Consider the following 16,455-nt stretch of genomic DNA (forward strand, 5'->3'; position numbering starts at 1 on the left):
TGAGAGAGTGAGTAGCTCATTTTTGTAAAACATTCAGAGCCCAGTCAATTGCACTCATGGCAATGGAAGTTTTATCTGGTGGTGCCCTGAGCCATTTTAGTGTATCCAAATTCACTGTCATTTATTCACTTTTAACAGAATGGGCAACTAATTTTGATATTACAGTTCTGATATCTGACATTTCTGCAGCTAAATGTATGATATAAACACTTATTAGGGAATCTGCAAAGGCCTTTGCTGTCAAAGTTTTGATAGAAGGTGGGGTATCGGGGTCATCCCGTGATGTAGTGGAGGAAGGAGGTAATTATAAAATAAAATAAAATAATATAATTTAAACAGGGAGAAAAAGAAGAATATATCTTTATCATGAAGATGCCAATAAAGAATCAACATTTGTCAGCGACTTTGTGCTCCCAACGGGAAGCACAGTTTTTCAATGGAAAAGGGCCTTGTTATGAATCGAGAGGACCCATAAACCCAGCAGCAATAGTTACTTAAACAAAAGTTTCTTTAAATGTTCTTTAAACATAAAAACTGGATAAAATTTTAACTTATTACTATTAACTTAACACCTTTCTAATTCTAAGCCCATGTCTATGTAATGTGTAAGTTCAGGAAAGTTCTTTGCTTTAATAATTCAATCATTCACTTCTACTTCTCCAAGTTCATCGGTATCAGGCAATACTTATACCGTGCACAGAATTTAATATTTACGAATTTTCACCAGGCTCTACTGGTTAAAGGTAAATGGTTACCACTCAGGAAAGTTCTCATTGGTTTCAGAGAGATATTTGTTGCTCGTTGGAAACACACACAAACTGATTTCCTCCAATCAGCCACTTCAGTGTCTTGCCGAAAAAACTTGCCCCATCAGTGTTTTCCAAATGATAACCTTTTCTTCCAGGTCATCACAGAGTTCCTCTTGTTTCCCTTATTTCAGGGAAACACTCTAGCCAGCCATTTCCTCTTGTAAGGACCACAAGGCTGAACTCAGAACTCACAACCTGTCTTCAAAATGGGGTTTTCAACAAGCCTGCCAGCTTGCCATGTTGCAGCCTCAAAAGCTACTGTAGAACTGTAGAACTCTCTCTCTCTAAGAGAAATCCTGTTTGTTCTTTCCTCGCTCTAGGTTTGTAAAAACCAGAACTTCTTGCAGGGCTCCAAACCCAGTCCTTGAAAGATCTTTATCAGCACTTGAGCCCAGACTCTTCCATTTGCACCTCCTTTTTGAAATTCTTTCCAAAAGCAATTCCATTGTCTTTGCAAAATCATTGGTGCTTCAATGTCTCAGTTTCAGCAAAGCTCTTGCATTTTTAATGAGAAGTGTAAGTATCTGTTTTTAAAGTGACCTACACTAAACCCCAACAATCTATCTCTTTTAAGACATATTTATAAATAATATTGTAGCCATCTGCTACAAAGAAGCACACACACTCATAGTGTGGGAGGTTAAGCTCTGACTTTATTGAGGCTGGAAGTGATCCTTTTATACAGTTAGAATTCACACCATTTTGTTGATTGGCTGACATCAGCCACATGAATAACAAAAACTGGATTCCGCCCGTGGGATCATTCTTGCATATGAATACCCTTCTTCCCCAGCCTGGTGTTGTTCTGTTAGCTGGGCAGCCTGGCTAGGGCCATTTTAGGGCTGCTGGTCTTGTACTGCCCCAGCTTCCAACTACGCCGGTTCGCTATGCTAGGGGTCATTTTAATGAGTTATTCCGCTGTTTATTACCGCACGTTGTGCCAGCCCGATCTCCGCAGTTGCTGGCTGCCACATGATCCCCCCAGAACCAGTGCTACAGTTCATAGTGTCCGTGGATGTCGTCCCCAATGTCTTTTGGTGGTCTGCTTTTCCATGGGTTGTGTTGGGTCAGTGTGTCTGTCTGTGGTGAAAACCTCTGGTTTGCCACCAATGTCCAGTTCAAAGGTGGCCCCGTTGTTCCGTATGATTTGGAAGGGGCCTTCATAGGGCTTCTGTAGCAGTGGACAGTGTGGCCCTCTGCGCATGAACACATGCTCACAGTCTTTGAAGTCTTTGGAGATGTTGAACTTGGCTTGCCTATGTCTGGGGTATGGGGTCAGAGCCAGATTACCAACCTTTTCACACAGCCTGTCCAGGAAGATGGTTGTATCGTCCTGTGACTTCTGGCTGGTTGGATGAAATCCCTGGGGACCATGAATGGAGTTCCATAGACAAGCTTGGCGGAGGTCTTCTTTTGGTGCTGTACGAATGCCCAGCAGTGCCCACAGCAATTTGTCCACCCAGTTGGGGTCCTTGTGTCTGATCATGAGGATGACCTTGAGGTGCCTGTGGAAGCCCTCAACCAGCCCATGAGACTGCGGGTGATATGCTGTCATGTGGTGCAGCTGAGCGCCCCACAGGTTGGCAACATCGGTCCACAGGCTGGAGGTGAATTGTGCATTTCTGTCAGAGGTTATGTGGTGTGGTAGTCAGAACCTTGCTACCCAGGATGAGAGGAACTGGTGGATGTGTCGGCCAGGGGGTTTACTTCTGGTCACTGGGTGAAATGGTCGACCACCATGAACAGGTACTAGAAATCCTGTGAGACTGGTAAGGGCCCCACTATGTCCACATGAATGTGGTCAAACCATTCTGTTGGCTTGAAAGGCTGTGGGGGGACCTTGGTGTGCTGCTATACTTTGGTTGCTTGGCACTGCATGTACATCTTGGCCCACCCATTTACTTGTTTCCGCAACCCATGCCACGCATACTTGCTGGCCATCAACTGGACCATAGTCCTGATCGATGGATGTGCCTGCCGGTGGATAGAGTCGAAAAGATGTTGCCTCCATGCAGTGGGGACAATAGGTCGAACCTGTCTGGTGGCCATGTCTCACAGGAGCATAGTGTTACCTGTGCCGACTGGGGTGTCCTGAAATTGCAGCCCTGTGACAGCGGACCTGTACTGAGGTATCTCGTTGTCCTGCTGTTGTGCCTCCACTTGTGCCATCAAGTCCAGTCCATTGGCCAGAGAGTGGATGCTCTGTCTTGACAAGTCATCCACGACCAGATTGTCTTTTCCCAAGATGTGCCTCACGTCGGTGATGTACTCCAAGATGCAAGGCAAATGTCTCTTCTGGTGGGCTGACTAGGGATCAGAAATCTTAGCCAGGGCAAACATCAGTGGCTTGTGGTCCATGAAAGCTGTGAAAGCCCTTCCCTTGAGGAAGTACCAGAAGTGGTGGATGGATAGTACCTCTATTGAAAACACTGTACTTTAGTTCCAGGTGCCGCAGATGTTTGCTGAAGAAAGTTAGTCGGTATCAACTTCCTTCTATCTACTGCTCCAGAACTCCAACAATTGCTTTTCCTGAGGCATCGTCCATGAGGGCTGTGGGTGCGTCTGGCCTGGGGTGGGCCAGTAGTGCAGAATTAGCCAGGGCTTCCTTCGATTCCACGAACGCTGGTGCGGAGTCGTTGTCCCAGGTCAAGTCCTTCGCCTTGTCGGTCATCAGGGTGAAATGTGGGCACATTACTCGAGCACCTGTGGGGACGAACCTGTGATAAAAGTTGATCATCCCCATGAACTCCTGTAGTCCTTTGGTCACACTGGGCCTCGGGAAGTTGTGGATGGCTTCCACCTTGCTGGATAGTGGCGTAGCCCCATCTTTGGTAATCCTGTGACCCAAGAAGTCAATTTTACTAAGTCTGAACTGGCATTTGACCAGGTTGATAGTAAGGCTGAACTCACACAGGCAATTGTAGAGGTTTTGGAGGTGTTGTAGATGTTCCTGCTGGGTTCCACTTGCCACCAGGATGTCATCTAAGTAGATAAAGGTGCCGTCCAGGTTTTGGCCAAAGCATCCATCAATCGCTGGACGATCTCGGTCAATAGCTCTTTAAAGGCAGTATAAGTGCCTTCCGATGGTGGCCTGTGGATGAAGTTGGCCACTCTCTGTGCAGTCTCTGGATCCAGGGTGCTGACCATGTGTTAGTACCGTGTGGTCTCAGATGTGATGCCTCGAATCTGGAACTGACCCTCAGCCTGGTCAAACCACACACCGGGTCGAACTGTCCAGAAGATCAGGGGCTTGAGGCCGACTGTGCCGATCGCTGCTTTGTTATCCATCGCTGGGTTTAGATTCCATCTAAACTGTCGGGGTCACCAATTGTAGCCGTCTGCTACAAAGAAACACACACACTCACAGTGCGGGATGTTACGCTCTTAAGATTTATTGAGGCTGGAAATGCTCCTTTTATACAGTTGGAGTTCCAGCTGTTTGTTGATTCCCGCCCGCAGTAACATTCTTGCATATGAATACCCTTCTTCCCCAGCCTGGTGTTGCTCTGTTAGCTGGGCAGCCTGGCCAGGGCCATATTAGGGCTGCTGGACTTGTACTGCCCCAGCTTCCAACTACGCCGGTCCGCTAAGCTATGCCGCTGTTTATTACCACGTGTTGTGCCGGCCCGATCTCCGCAGTTGCGGGCTGCCACAATATAATATATAACATATCCCATAACATTCTACTTACAGGAAGAAGCCAAAGGTCATGGTTTGTTCTGCTGCCTGTACAGACAACTTGATGCCCAGGAGGAATGATGCAACATTTTCAGCTTTGAAATCAAGAGATGCTATGAAAGAAGAAAAGAGGCTAGGCATGCACACATTGAAGGAGAACTGGAAAAAGCAAGAAGGAGCTCTCTCTCAAAATGGTGATTTGGAGACTGATCAAAGTACAGAAGAAGAGGACGAACTGGCAAATGTTAAACCAGTGAGTCAAGTAAAAAAATTTAAAGAACAGTTATGAGCCCAGAAGACCCCAAAATCAAGTAGCAAGACCAAGACAAATGTTACTTAAACAAAAGTTGCTTTTAATTATCTTTAAACATGAAAACAGAATCATACTTTAACCTATCACTATTGACTTAACTAACCTAACTTAACCCCCTTCTAATTCTAAGCGCACATGTATGTAATGTGTGTGTAAGTTCAGAAAAGTTCTTTGATTCACAGTCCAATCTCACTTCTCACTCCTCCAAGTTCACCAGTATCAGGCAATTCTTATACTATGCACAGAATTTAATATTTATACAGCACATCAGGCTTTGGTGCTTGAAAGGTAAATGGTTACTGCTCAGGAAGGTTCTTGTCAGTTTTCAGAGAGAGATTTGTTGCTCATTGGACACCCACAACTGATTCCTTTTTAATCAGCCATTTCAGTATCTTGCCCCCTCAGGGTTCTCCAAGTGATAATCTCTTTCTTTCACATCACCATAGAGTTCCTTTTTGTTTCCCTTATTTCAAGTGAAACATTAGCCACCCAGTCCTCTCTTCTTGCATGAACCAGAAGGACTTTGACCAGGCTGAACCAAGCTTCCAAATGGGGTTTTCCACAGGCTTGCCAGCTTGTCCTGTTGCAGTCCCAGCTGCTGCTGCTGACTGTAAAACTACAGAACTGATCTCTGTCTCTCTCAGAGATAAAGCCCGTTTTACTCTCTCTGCTTGAAAAACCACATGATCCTCTCAGAACAGCAAGTTCCATTCCACACAGTCTGCGGTTCTGACAAGTTCTTTCATCTGTTGCCTTTTTATAAACAACAATCCATTAGTGAAGTTTCTTAGGCACTCTCCAAAGCTTTTGCAAAGGCTCTTGGTACCGATGTTTCTCGCATGAGCTGAGCTCCAGTATTTTAAATAAGATCTGTTTTAAAGTGTTTGTATGTGACCTACACTAAAAACCCTGCCCCAATTTATCTCCCAAAAACATATATATAGATATATGTTTGTATTATGTTTGTAATTATATATATATAATACAAACATAACATAATCTGTCACAGTACAAACTAAAGGGAAATATACTAATGAAGATATAATGAAAGTACTTTATCGAAAGGTCAGAATACTAACAAGAAACTTGATCATATTTTAAAAGTAGTGACCAGACTAGAAACAGAAATTGGGATTATAAATGAAAGAGTAACAGAAGTGAAAGAAAAAAATGGATGAAAGTACAGAATGAGTGGTTAAAGTGGAAAAAGAATTAAATGAATGGGCTACAGAAAAAGCAAAAATATTGGAAAAGATGTATTTTTTAGAAAATTTTACTAGATGTAATAATGTTAAAATAGTGGAACTCCAAGAGGGAGTGGAAAGGGTAAATTCCATCTGCTTCTTTCAGGAATTGAAATGTCCTGGGAATACAAAATGTTGGAGCAAAGATAGAAATTGAGAAAGTATATAGATTTCTTTATTCATGTTCAGGAATGAATCCAAAACAACTCTATATTGATTAGATGTATGAAATTTAATGATTGTGAAAAAATATTAAGAGCTGCAGCAAAAAAGGTGAAGGAGAGAGAAGGAAAATCACTGCAAGTTGAAGGTGAAAAAATATTTTTTTTATCCTGAAAAAGTTCTGCGTTAATATTGCGTAGAAAGGAATTTAATCCATCGAAGAACACCATTTGGATAAAAGGATACAAATTTGTGCTATGTCAAGCAGCTAATTTGAAAATTATGATGCCAAATGGACAAAATAAGTTATTTACTGATATTTAAACAGCAAAGAATTTTGTGAACAAACTTTGAAGCAAAATTGAAAGAAAATAGGAGAACTTCTTTAAACTTGATTCTTTAAATCTGAATTATAATATTTCTTCCTGTGTATTTCTATTTGTTTAATATTAATCCTTTTGAAAAAAAGTGATTAATTTTAAAAAATTTGTTTTCCCTGGAAGTTCAGTTAAGCCTGCAGAATCAATACATACGTATTTGTTAGTGGGTTTTCCCACTACCCGTAAAATAGAGCTGGGGGGGGGGGGCGGTTGGTGTAATTTTGCATTTACACTAAAGGGAGGGTTTCTTGCTTTTTTCCTTATTTCATATAATTTTTTTGAGAAGTGGGATACCTGGATATTGGGACCTACGTTCAAAAGAAGTGAAAATAGTATTTGAAAGGAATGTGTCAGGGATAGAACGAAAGGTGTGAAACAAATATAATAAGGTTTTTTGTATAAAATATGATAACTATTTTAAGTAATGTTACAATTCTGTGTTTTTTTTAATTCACACAGATTTTTTTTAGATCTGGTCAAGGGAACAAGATGCCTTTTGTTTTGATATTAGTCCTGAGATTTTTTTCTATTCTTAATAATTATATATTTTTAAAGTGTTGTTAGTAGTGGGCCCTATTTTGAGAGAGGGGAATGACTTTTGAAATGAGTGAGGATTGGGGGCAGGGTGGGGAGGTGGGTGGGCAGAATAGATTTGGGTTTTAAAGTCAACATGTAATATGGTTTTATATGATGATATTGTACAATGAATTTTGAATATGGATTTAAAACCTTCAAAATAAAATTTTCCAAAAAAAAAGGTGGAGTATCATGATACAATAATTATATTAATATTCCAGTAACCTAAAGAAACTGGAATTCGTTTTAAATAGGATGCCTCATTGGGACTTAAAGAAAGCATGTAATATATCTAATACATTTCTACGTTTTTAATGAAACAAGATTACGATGCCATTTAATTTCTCATAATGCAACCACACAAGATTGCTGATTAAAATGGAATTCAGTTATGACAAACCTACGTGTACAAACACTTGGTATCTCGTTAGTTTCTGCCTTTAGAAAAATGTGACTGTTCTTTGAGCAATATATTAAACATGTATATTTGGTTCATTAATTATTAATATATGTGAAAGTCAGTGAATGTCAATGGTTTCTATACATCTTACTGGGAAGTGTATAGAATGTCACAATATTCAATTAAATATGTTAAACTAATGCTGAAAATACTTTCTGGCAATAGCTTGTTTATCCTCAAATGGTGACATTCAATGCTCTCATCCAATGATCATTTGCACACTGTATCAAAACTTAAATTATAGCAACACATTAATTTCACAAATAACCAAATGTTTTGCCATTTCAATTTTATTTATAAAGAAGTATTCATTAATTACTCATCTTTACTTTTCAGTTTAATGATGGAGACAAAAGACTTGGTTTGCCTAGATAAATTAGTCAAAATTACTGGCTCCAGATCTGGGGCTTGTAAATTCCATTTTTGGTTTGGAACTGTACTTTGCAGAGGTTTCAATAAATTTAGATCGTGTCTTTAAATTCCAATAACCAGGATCTATTTCCTTTATTGTTCTCTTTTATGTCATGCTCCCATGTTGGGGGAGGAGGCTTCTTTGTAAAATTCCTTATCTCACCTCTTGAAAGTCTTGGGTCTTATGAATTCCTAGAAATTTCATTGGGTTGAGATGGAAACTTTGAAGCCAAAAAATGTACTGCCCACTTGGACTTTGGGAGGAATTGGAAGAGCAGATTAGCTTAGGGTGATCAGCTGCCACCAATGTAGCCCTTATTAGTGCTGTTAGCCTGCCTGGGAAATTTCCTTTAAACTTGAAACAAGTCCAATTACACCAGCTAACTAAGATACATAGAATTTCCAGCCCATTGAATAGAAAGCATGGAGGTGATAATGTGAGTCCTCTTTTGGTAAAAAGAAAATTTATGCTTTATATCTGAAATAACAACAAAACCCTACTTTTCTTTTTTTTTTAAATCCATGATTCACTTACTTAGAGCTTCATAAAATGTAATAACCCAGTAAGAGGAATACAGAGAATTCTTCTGAAAATAGGTCTTGCTCAGAAACGTGTTGTCATACTACACTTGTACAAGTTGACAAGTAATATATGATCCTAACTAATCAGGTCACACACTAAATCCCAGTGCAGCCTGGAATCAAGGAAAGCTGCATCATTGTACTTCCCCTTCCCCAACCCTCCTTGTTGCCAATACTCCACATCACCTCCAGTAAGTTTCCTCAAGAAGTAGAGTTAATCTTTATCCCATCCAGAACCAAGATCACTGCAACTTCAGACATTAGTTTATAGTTTGTATAAAACGTGCATAGCTGTAAGTCCGATTGGTTTCTTTACTGAAGAGGATGGACAGGGAAGATAAAGATTGTTTACCAACCCATCCCTGCTAAACAACATTGCCACCTAACAATCAAGATCCATGATGTAAATCCAGGCCGTGCTCAAAGATTCATGACCATACTATGCTTCACCAATCAATGTTCCACAGACTGACTCCCAGGAGCCACCTCTCAGAAAGACATCAAAGATTAAAGTTACTCTCTTAAACTGAGGAAAAGAGTACTTGATTTAAGCTTCAAACTGGGCACAAAACTCATGGCCTACAGAGCAGGAATTATTTCCAAACCTTACCCCTCTCTCTTCTTGCATGCTTTGAGGCATGGACAAAATTCTGCAGTGGGCTCAAAACACTGGAGAAGGACAGGAAATGGAAATGGAAACCCAATGTCATTGTCTTCTCTCAAGCCACATTCCCAACATTGATTCTGGTCATGCTTAGCTAGCAGCTGTGCATACTTTACGCTTTGCTCCGAGCTTTGTCACAGCAAGAGATATCCAGAACAGAGAAAACAGTTGAAGGCTATTCACCAAGTCACCGCAGAAAATCAACACCCCCTCTAATTCATGAGAATCTCTTGCTGTGACCATTCAAAATGGAGAAACCTGCAGGGAGGCAGTGAGCATCTGAAGTCTCTATAACACCGAGTACATGCAAGGTATGTGCAAATAGCAGAATGAACACCACCACAAGACATCTATCCACCCAATTAAGCATTACTTAGCCTACAAGTATGCGTTTATTGCCATACACTGTCTAAACAAAATTTATCTCTTGTTGCAGCTACACATGTATGTAAGGTACACAAACAACAATAGTAGAAATTAATTACCACAATATGCCAGGAGACAGAAAAGGCTATAATAAATATTAAAAGAATAAATAAATATTCACAGTTGCATTTCGTTCAACAAACGTGATGTTTCAATATTGCAGACAGATATTTTTGTGGTCCTGGGGTAGTTTATGGTTAATCCCATATCCTCGAGTTTATTATTAGTTCTGGTGGTATGATCTTATTAAACACTAAGCTGTAGTCAATGAATAGAAGCCTGACATAAGTATTCTTATGGTCCAGGTGATCTAGTGCAGAGTGAAGAACCAGCAAGATGCCATCTACTGTTGACCTGTCGTGACAGAAGGCAAATGGATATGGGGTCCAGCAATGCATGCAGGACCTAAAAAAGGCTTGTCAGCTACCTCACTCTCCACAGAACTGGAGTGGAGGCAAATTGTTCTAAGCCCTACAAGGCTGTCTAACCAAATGGGGATTGTGCCACAATACATCACATAGTTCCTATCCACTTGGGTTGGGTTGGGCTTTACTGAATACTCTTGAATACATTCACAAATTCAATTAAGTTAAAACATAACCTGAATAGAGAATAGAATAGAGAGACACTCATGATGATCTGGTAATAAGCAACATCAATATTGAAATTAATTCACCATTGCAACAATGCTCTTTTCTCTGTCCTTCTGGCAATCTCGTCCCTTGTAAGTTTGGCATTGAGCACTGAAGAAATGCATCATCCCCACTGACTACAGGCAATCTCTGCCAACATGCACTCAAAGTGAAGGGGCATTTATATGATATTGACAATACATTAGCCCCACACAGAGGCAATGTGAAAAAGTTAAGAAACCTACCCATCATTCCCCCTCCGCACTGTCATCCATCCCTTGCTTCAACTGTGGGAGTCTAAGCACTCCCACGTTAGCCCCAGTTGCCTCCTCAGGACTGACAAAACCAGCAGAAGTTACCCTTGATCCCAAAGGATTGCTTGAGATTTCAGAATGGATATTTTGGCATTTACATAATTTAAAATATATGATCTACTTACTTTAATGCAATGAGCTAAATAAGTTTATTTTGTATTCACCTTTCAGTAGAACCACACATTTTAAGCTACAAGTCATTAGCAGGTGAGCCCCAAGATCTGAGAGGCTACGTCCAACACAAAGATACCTTGAGATAGAGGGACAAAAAGTTATATAACCTGTGATATGGTTTTGACTTGGCAACTAGGTAACCATGATGAAACTGAAACTTAACCAAACAGCATTAGGTGTAAGTTATTGATGCAAGATCTGTATTTTACATTTTCATTTTGACCTTCCAGTTTTTTGCAATCCTCATACAAAATAAAATCTATTTAGAAGCTTTGAACATGCAAAAGATGCAATTTGATGTAGACCAGATTTGCATTAGAGGGCGCTACCATGAGAAATCCTGAGATGGTGAGCAAGAGCCAACCTTAAACAGTTGAGAAGAATAAGTTTTAGGTTTTGCCACATACAAGATATCATGCAAAGTTAATGTATAAAGTGTTTGCAAAATGCACTAAGAAAAACATCAAATAATTATCTCGAACTCACAATCAAAGCTGGATTTGATGAAAGCCCTCAAATCAATTAAAAAATTATGAAATACCCTCATTAACTTTCATGGACAGGTTATATATTTGATGACCAGACATCTAAACCAATGCACTGACCGATTTTGAAAAAATGTAAGATTTGCTGGAGATGTACAATTTGGGAAATTATTGATGGCGGTGGGAACCGGAATCATCAACTGAGTAGATTGGGCCTCTGTCACTAACGTTGAAGTGTTAACAGAGGGGTTAAATTTACAACTTCCTCTGCTTTGGTTGAGCAAACTAAACAGTCATTAAGTCTCTAAAACACAAAGAGGGCATTCTAGTCCCAAGAGGAAAGTGTCTTTATTTATCTAGTAAAAAAAGATGAATAAAATTAAGAGGACTGTTATCTAATGGTAGCAGAATCCATTAGTAATGGTACAGAATCTGGACCAATGCATTGATTAAGAAACCTACGATATTGATGGCACTATCCCCAGAAAGTCCTATGTATTGCAGGAAACTTCCCTGAAAATGTCCTTAGAAATGTATGAAAAACAATAGAGCAAATGTGAAATATAATTTTCTAACGCCGCAATTGTTTTAAGTGCTTCTGAATTGATTCAGGAGAGCTTATGCAAACTCCAACTTACCGCAACAGCTCTCAAATATGAAATAAAGTTATTGTCCATAATGTGCACGTAGAAAGAATGTCAATGCACATCGTTGCTTCCCGTCGATATAGAAATAAAGGTGTATATGAATATGTAAAAATATAAAAACACGAATGACATTCTCTCTATGTGGATGTGGCTTCTGTTTTAGAAAAACTTGGTATTAAAATTCTCATACATCCCATCTCAAGATCGCCACGCGACTCTCATGGTGTTCCAACTGGAAAGGTTGAAATTACATTGCAATTCGCCTTCACAGTCGGTGCATACACTGTAAGAAATAAATACACCTTTTTAAATATACCACAAGTTTAATCCAATGGCGACACCTTCAGCTATATATTTGCGTGAAGAACGTTAACTGTCAAATCCATATAACTTTTTACAGGCGTTACTTTCTCCCGAATGCTGTGAACGGTGGTGCGAAGGAAGTTTGTGGCAAACCCTCCCATTCGCTCCGAGAAGAAAGCGAGCAACATGATGAAAATAATCGTGTACCTGAAAAAGTCTTTATGCAATACTGTGGATGACGTGCACCTCGGTGACAGTCTCACTTTGCTTCGACAGAAGATAAGTGTTAGCCATGCAAAATTGCAAAAGAATCGTTTAACTTCAATAAAATTATTGTCCTACAGTTTCACGATGACTTTGTTAATTTGCACTGCCTATTTTCACACCGAATTTCTTGACTTGTTCATGACAATAAATTCTGATTTAACCCTCCATACATTTTTCAGTTGCCCACCCCGATCACGAACAGATGGATACACAATGGAAGGGGTTCTTGTTTCTTGCAAAGTCGCGGGCATTTAACAGAGCAATGTAAAAAAAAAGTGACGAGTTTACACATTTCCTTCAAACGCCAAGCTCACGTTTCCTCAAACTAACACAATTCGCAATCACATTTCGAAAGTCGCACCTTACAAATTGTCATAGAATTTCAGAAGCTCCAAACGTGAATATGGACCAAATACAGATACATTAAACGAAATGACATTGTATTTTTAAGGGAGTGCTTCAGTTTTAATTCTTCAACTACGGTTCAGACGTCACGTTTTGCGGAGTTTGAGTAACTTGTAAAGTGATGACACTTTAAAAAGAGATCAAGTCAGACCGACTCAGCGAGGAACAGTTTAATTTAAGCCAAACGGAATTTTATTTTTCACACAGCACAAGGTCGGTTCAGTATACAGCGGTGTAAGTTTTAAAAAGCATGCTGAAACTTCCCATTGAGCTAGAATAAAGACAAAACATGTTCATTCGACCAAAGCTATACTCTATGCACAGCAGTCTTGAGATCTTTCACCAAGGGCTCCGTTTAAATCCCAAATTTAAACACCGTGTAGTATTTAACATTCCTAGAAATATGTACAACTCGCATTAAAGCAGAGCGACCACCTGTGAAATTAACCGAAGCACGTTTGTCAGGAAGTATTTACGGCAAATATACATTAAAAGTAGCTCTTCTTTCAAGGATATTGCACCTCCAAAGCAATTCGTTGCATCAATAGCCCGCATTTTCGTTCAGGTTCTCCCTTTGTTCAGTTGGGCCCCAGCATATTTCCGTCTTCCTTTTTCACATTTTCCACGCTTAGTTTTGTTTTTTTGTTTTGATGCGTTTTAACGTGCTTGGCCAGATGGTCGCTTCTCATAAATCTTTTGCCACATTCTGGGCAGGCAAAGCGTTTCTCCCCAGTGTGAGTCCTCAGGTGCCTCTGCAGCTCGTCCGATCGAGTGAAACTTTTGCCGCAGAACAACCAGTTGCAGACGAAGGGCCTCTCGCCGGTGTGCCACCTCAGATGAGCCTTCAGGTGAGACGTCTTGCCGTAAACCTTCCCACACCCGGGAAGGTGGCAAATGTGCTGCTTCTTCTTCCCGGGCTCATCTCCATTGGTCGATGACTGGCAATTTGGACAGCGGCATCTCCGGCATCTCCTGGCAGTAGCCAGAGGAGATTTGGTATGAAGAAGAGCCGCAATCTGAGTTTGATACTGGGCGAAATCAGAATGTCCCAAAACCAAAGAACGCTGCAGAGGGAATCGATGAGGAGCTATAGACGAGGAGTGGCTGACGCCGCTGCCCTGCTGAATGCTCCACCACGGGATGTCCTCGACTTGGTTGGGAGGTATCTGCCTGGGCTGATGTGAGAGTAAGGCGGATCCCGTTGGGACAAACCCTGACATAGCCGAACTGATAGGAGTCGATGTCCCGTAGGTGACGGCGGGGACATAGGTCGGTTGGCAACTCGAAGCTAAGGTCTGCATAGACGAAGGGAGCATTTTGACGGGGGATAATTCGAATGGGTAAGACGGCTCCGCCGGTGGAGTGAGAGGAAGTTCATGTGACCCATAAGGCGCCTGAAGATGCGGCGGCAGCTGATGAACTTTGGGAGGAGTTAGAGCGAGGCTGGAGTGGGTTGACATGCTGCCTGGGTTCGACGCGATCTCGTTACTCCAGGGGTGGAAGATGCGAGACGGAGAACTCAGAGAAGGGTCGTATGGGATCTGGAAAAAATCAGCGTGAGCTGAGCCAGGCTGTCCGATCCGGTTGCATGTTGCAGCCAACAGAGCCAGTGGAGATTGCTTGGCCGACTCGGGGGAAGAATTTGGGGTACGGTCCTTGGCGGGGAAACAAGAGAGAGAGAAACAAAGTTTGATTTAATTGGAGGTTGCCGAAAATATTCGCACTTTCAAGCATTATTGCTGTAAGTTTGATCATTATTTCGCAGACGATTGAAAATATGCACTGAAAGATCACTATTTAAATGTTTAAAAATACTAACCTGGAGAAATGCTTGGAGGGAATCACTGCGAAGAACAGCTACAGCAGCCATTCCCCGTATCAGTTGTTGAAAGGAGGCAGGCCGATGTCTCAACCGGGACTAAAGGGAAATCGGCCGCATGGAGAGTTTTCTTTCCTCCTCCTGCTATTCTGAGATATCCTTGGAATATCTGTGTTCGAGGGATCACTTCTTAGAATTTGATAAGACTTTGGTCGACCGCCAGCCAGTCAGGAGAAAGAGTCATGGCTTTGAAGTTTGCCGCTGCCCAATCATCAAAGAATAGCGGGTCTTTCAGAAGGGAAACCAAATCCTTTGAATACACAAAGCTCCTATGGCGTGTTTGTGGGTATGGATAAAAGAACTGATTATTAGGGGGGATGGTAAAGGAGGAGATAAAGGCGGGACAATTAATGAAGTAATCACTATGTGGGAAATGTATATACACAAATAATTGGATTTACTTGATCAAAGCACTACTGCCGCCAAGAGACCATTCGATTGGTTGTTTCAGTCATATGATCTCCTTTTTTTTGTCATTAAGGATTTGTTGCACAGCCCTAAGTGACAATGTGTCTTTGTTATCTCCAGGAAATCTGTTCCAACATTACTGTGTTGATGACTTATAGCAAATAAAAGCGATTGGAGATAAATCGCGGCGTCGAGAACAGCACAAACTCCTGGAAGTTTAAACGATAGAAAGAGTTGCTGACTTCGGGAAAAGTTTGGTGAAATTCTTTGCAGACAGGTCTTCTATTAAACTTCCGAGAACTGCCAACACTCCAGAGATTCTTCCAGTGACAGAACTCTTTGCAGTGATGTATAAATCCAATCCCACCCCACCTCCCACCACTCGTGTAAAGATGGGGGCGGAAATTTAACATGGTCCACCGAATTTCAGAATAGCATCTTCACGTTAAGATATAAGCATATGACACAAATAGAGATCAAAGTCCCTTCCTTCAATCAATTAGCGCAGAATATTCACTCATCAATCTAACTTTAACCATGATGGTATCTTTCACTAGTTTAACTAAAGGGAAGCAATAAATGGCGTAATACCAGTGAAACCGATTAATCAAAACAGTTCAGAAATGGTAACGATCAGACTATAATTTTCTGTCCCCATTTTGTTTGAGACCAGCGTGGGGAGATCAGAGGTCGGCAGTCAAGGCTGTTGATAGCTCTGTTACGTTCCTTAAAGTGGTGGCAATGTGCTGGGCTGCGGAGGCGGAGCACCTCGGTTCAAGGAAAGTGGAAACAATTTCTCTTCTCCGCCTGAACTCCGCCTTAAGCAGTTCTTTCAAACCCTCTATCCCAACACTTGTCGCGGAATCTGTTAACGAAAGGAACTGTACTCTTCTGCTTCAACACAATATCAATAAATGGGGATAGAGCAAGAATATTGTACACAATCCAGTCATGTTCCTGAATAAGTTTAGTATATTTTTATAACCAGCTGCTTGGTAAATGGAAATAATTTGAATGCATCTAGTTAATTGGGCAATTTCATTATTTTACTCGGATCATTAGTGCTATAAATCTGAAATCAAGGTGTATTTATTAAAAAAAAGGAGCATGCCAGACATCATCTTTGGCTACAAATAAATAATTCGTGGTATTATCTGAAAAATTCTACTCATTTTAAATGTACAGTCTCACTGTCACAGGTCGTAGCGTCAGACATGCAATGCACACCAATATCTG

The 16,455-nt window shown here is 40.9% G+C and overlaps 2 protein-coding genes across 3 annotated transcripts in view; both read right to left on the bottom strand.

Annotated features, from left to right (window-relative positions):
- LOC138762153 (myosin-IIIb-like) overlaps positions 1–16,455 on the bottom strand; it is a 550,501-nt gene that overhangs the window by 10,119 nt on the left and 523,927 nt on the right. The window lies entirely within an intron of this gene.
- On the bottom strand, positions 13,124–14,877 carry sp5a (Sp5 transcription factor a). The gene is made up of 2 exons (XM_069930532.1): positions 14,752–14,877; positions 13,124–14,587 (listed from the first exon to the last, which is right to left on the bottom strand). The coding sequence occupies exons 1-2, from the start codon at positions 14,800–14,802 to the stop codon at positions 13,511–13,513; spliced, it is 1,128 nt and encodes a 375-aa protein (XP_069786633.1). The 5' UTR covers positions 14,803–14,877; the 3' UTR covers positions 13,124–13,510.

This window comes from Narcine bancroftii, chromosome 4, assembly GCF_036971445.1.
Source record: "Narcine bancroftii isolate sNarBan1 chromosome 4, sNarBan1.hap1, whole genome shotgun sequence".
Classification (NCBI taxonomy): domain Eukaryota; kingdom Metazoa; phylum Chordata; class Chondrichthyes; order Torpediniformes; family Narcinidae; genus Narcine; species Narcine bancroftii.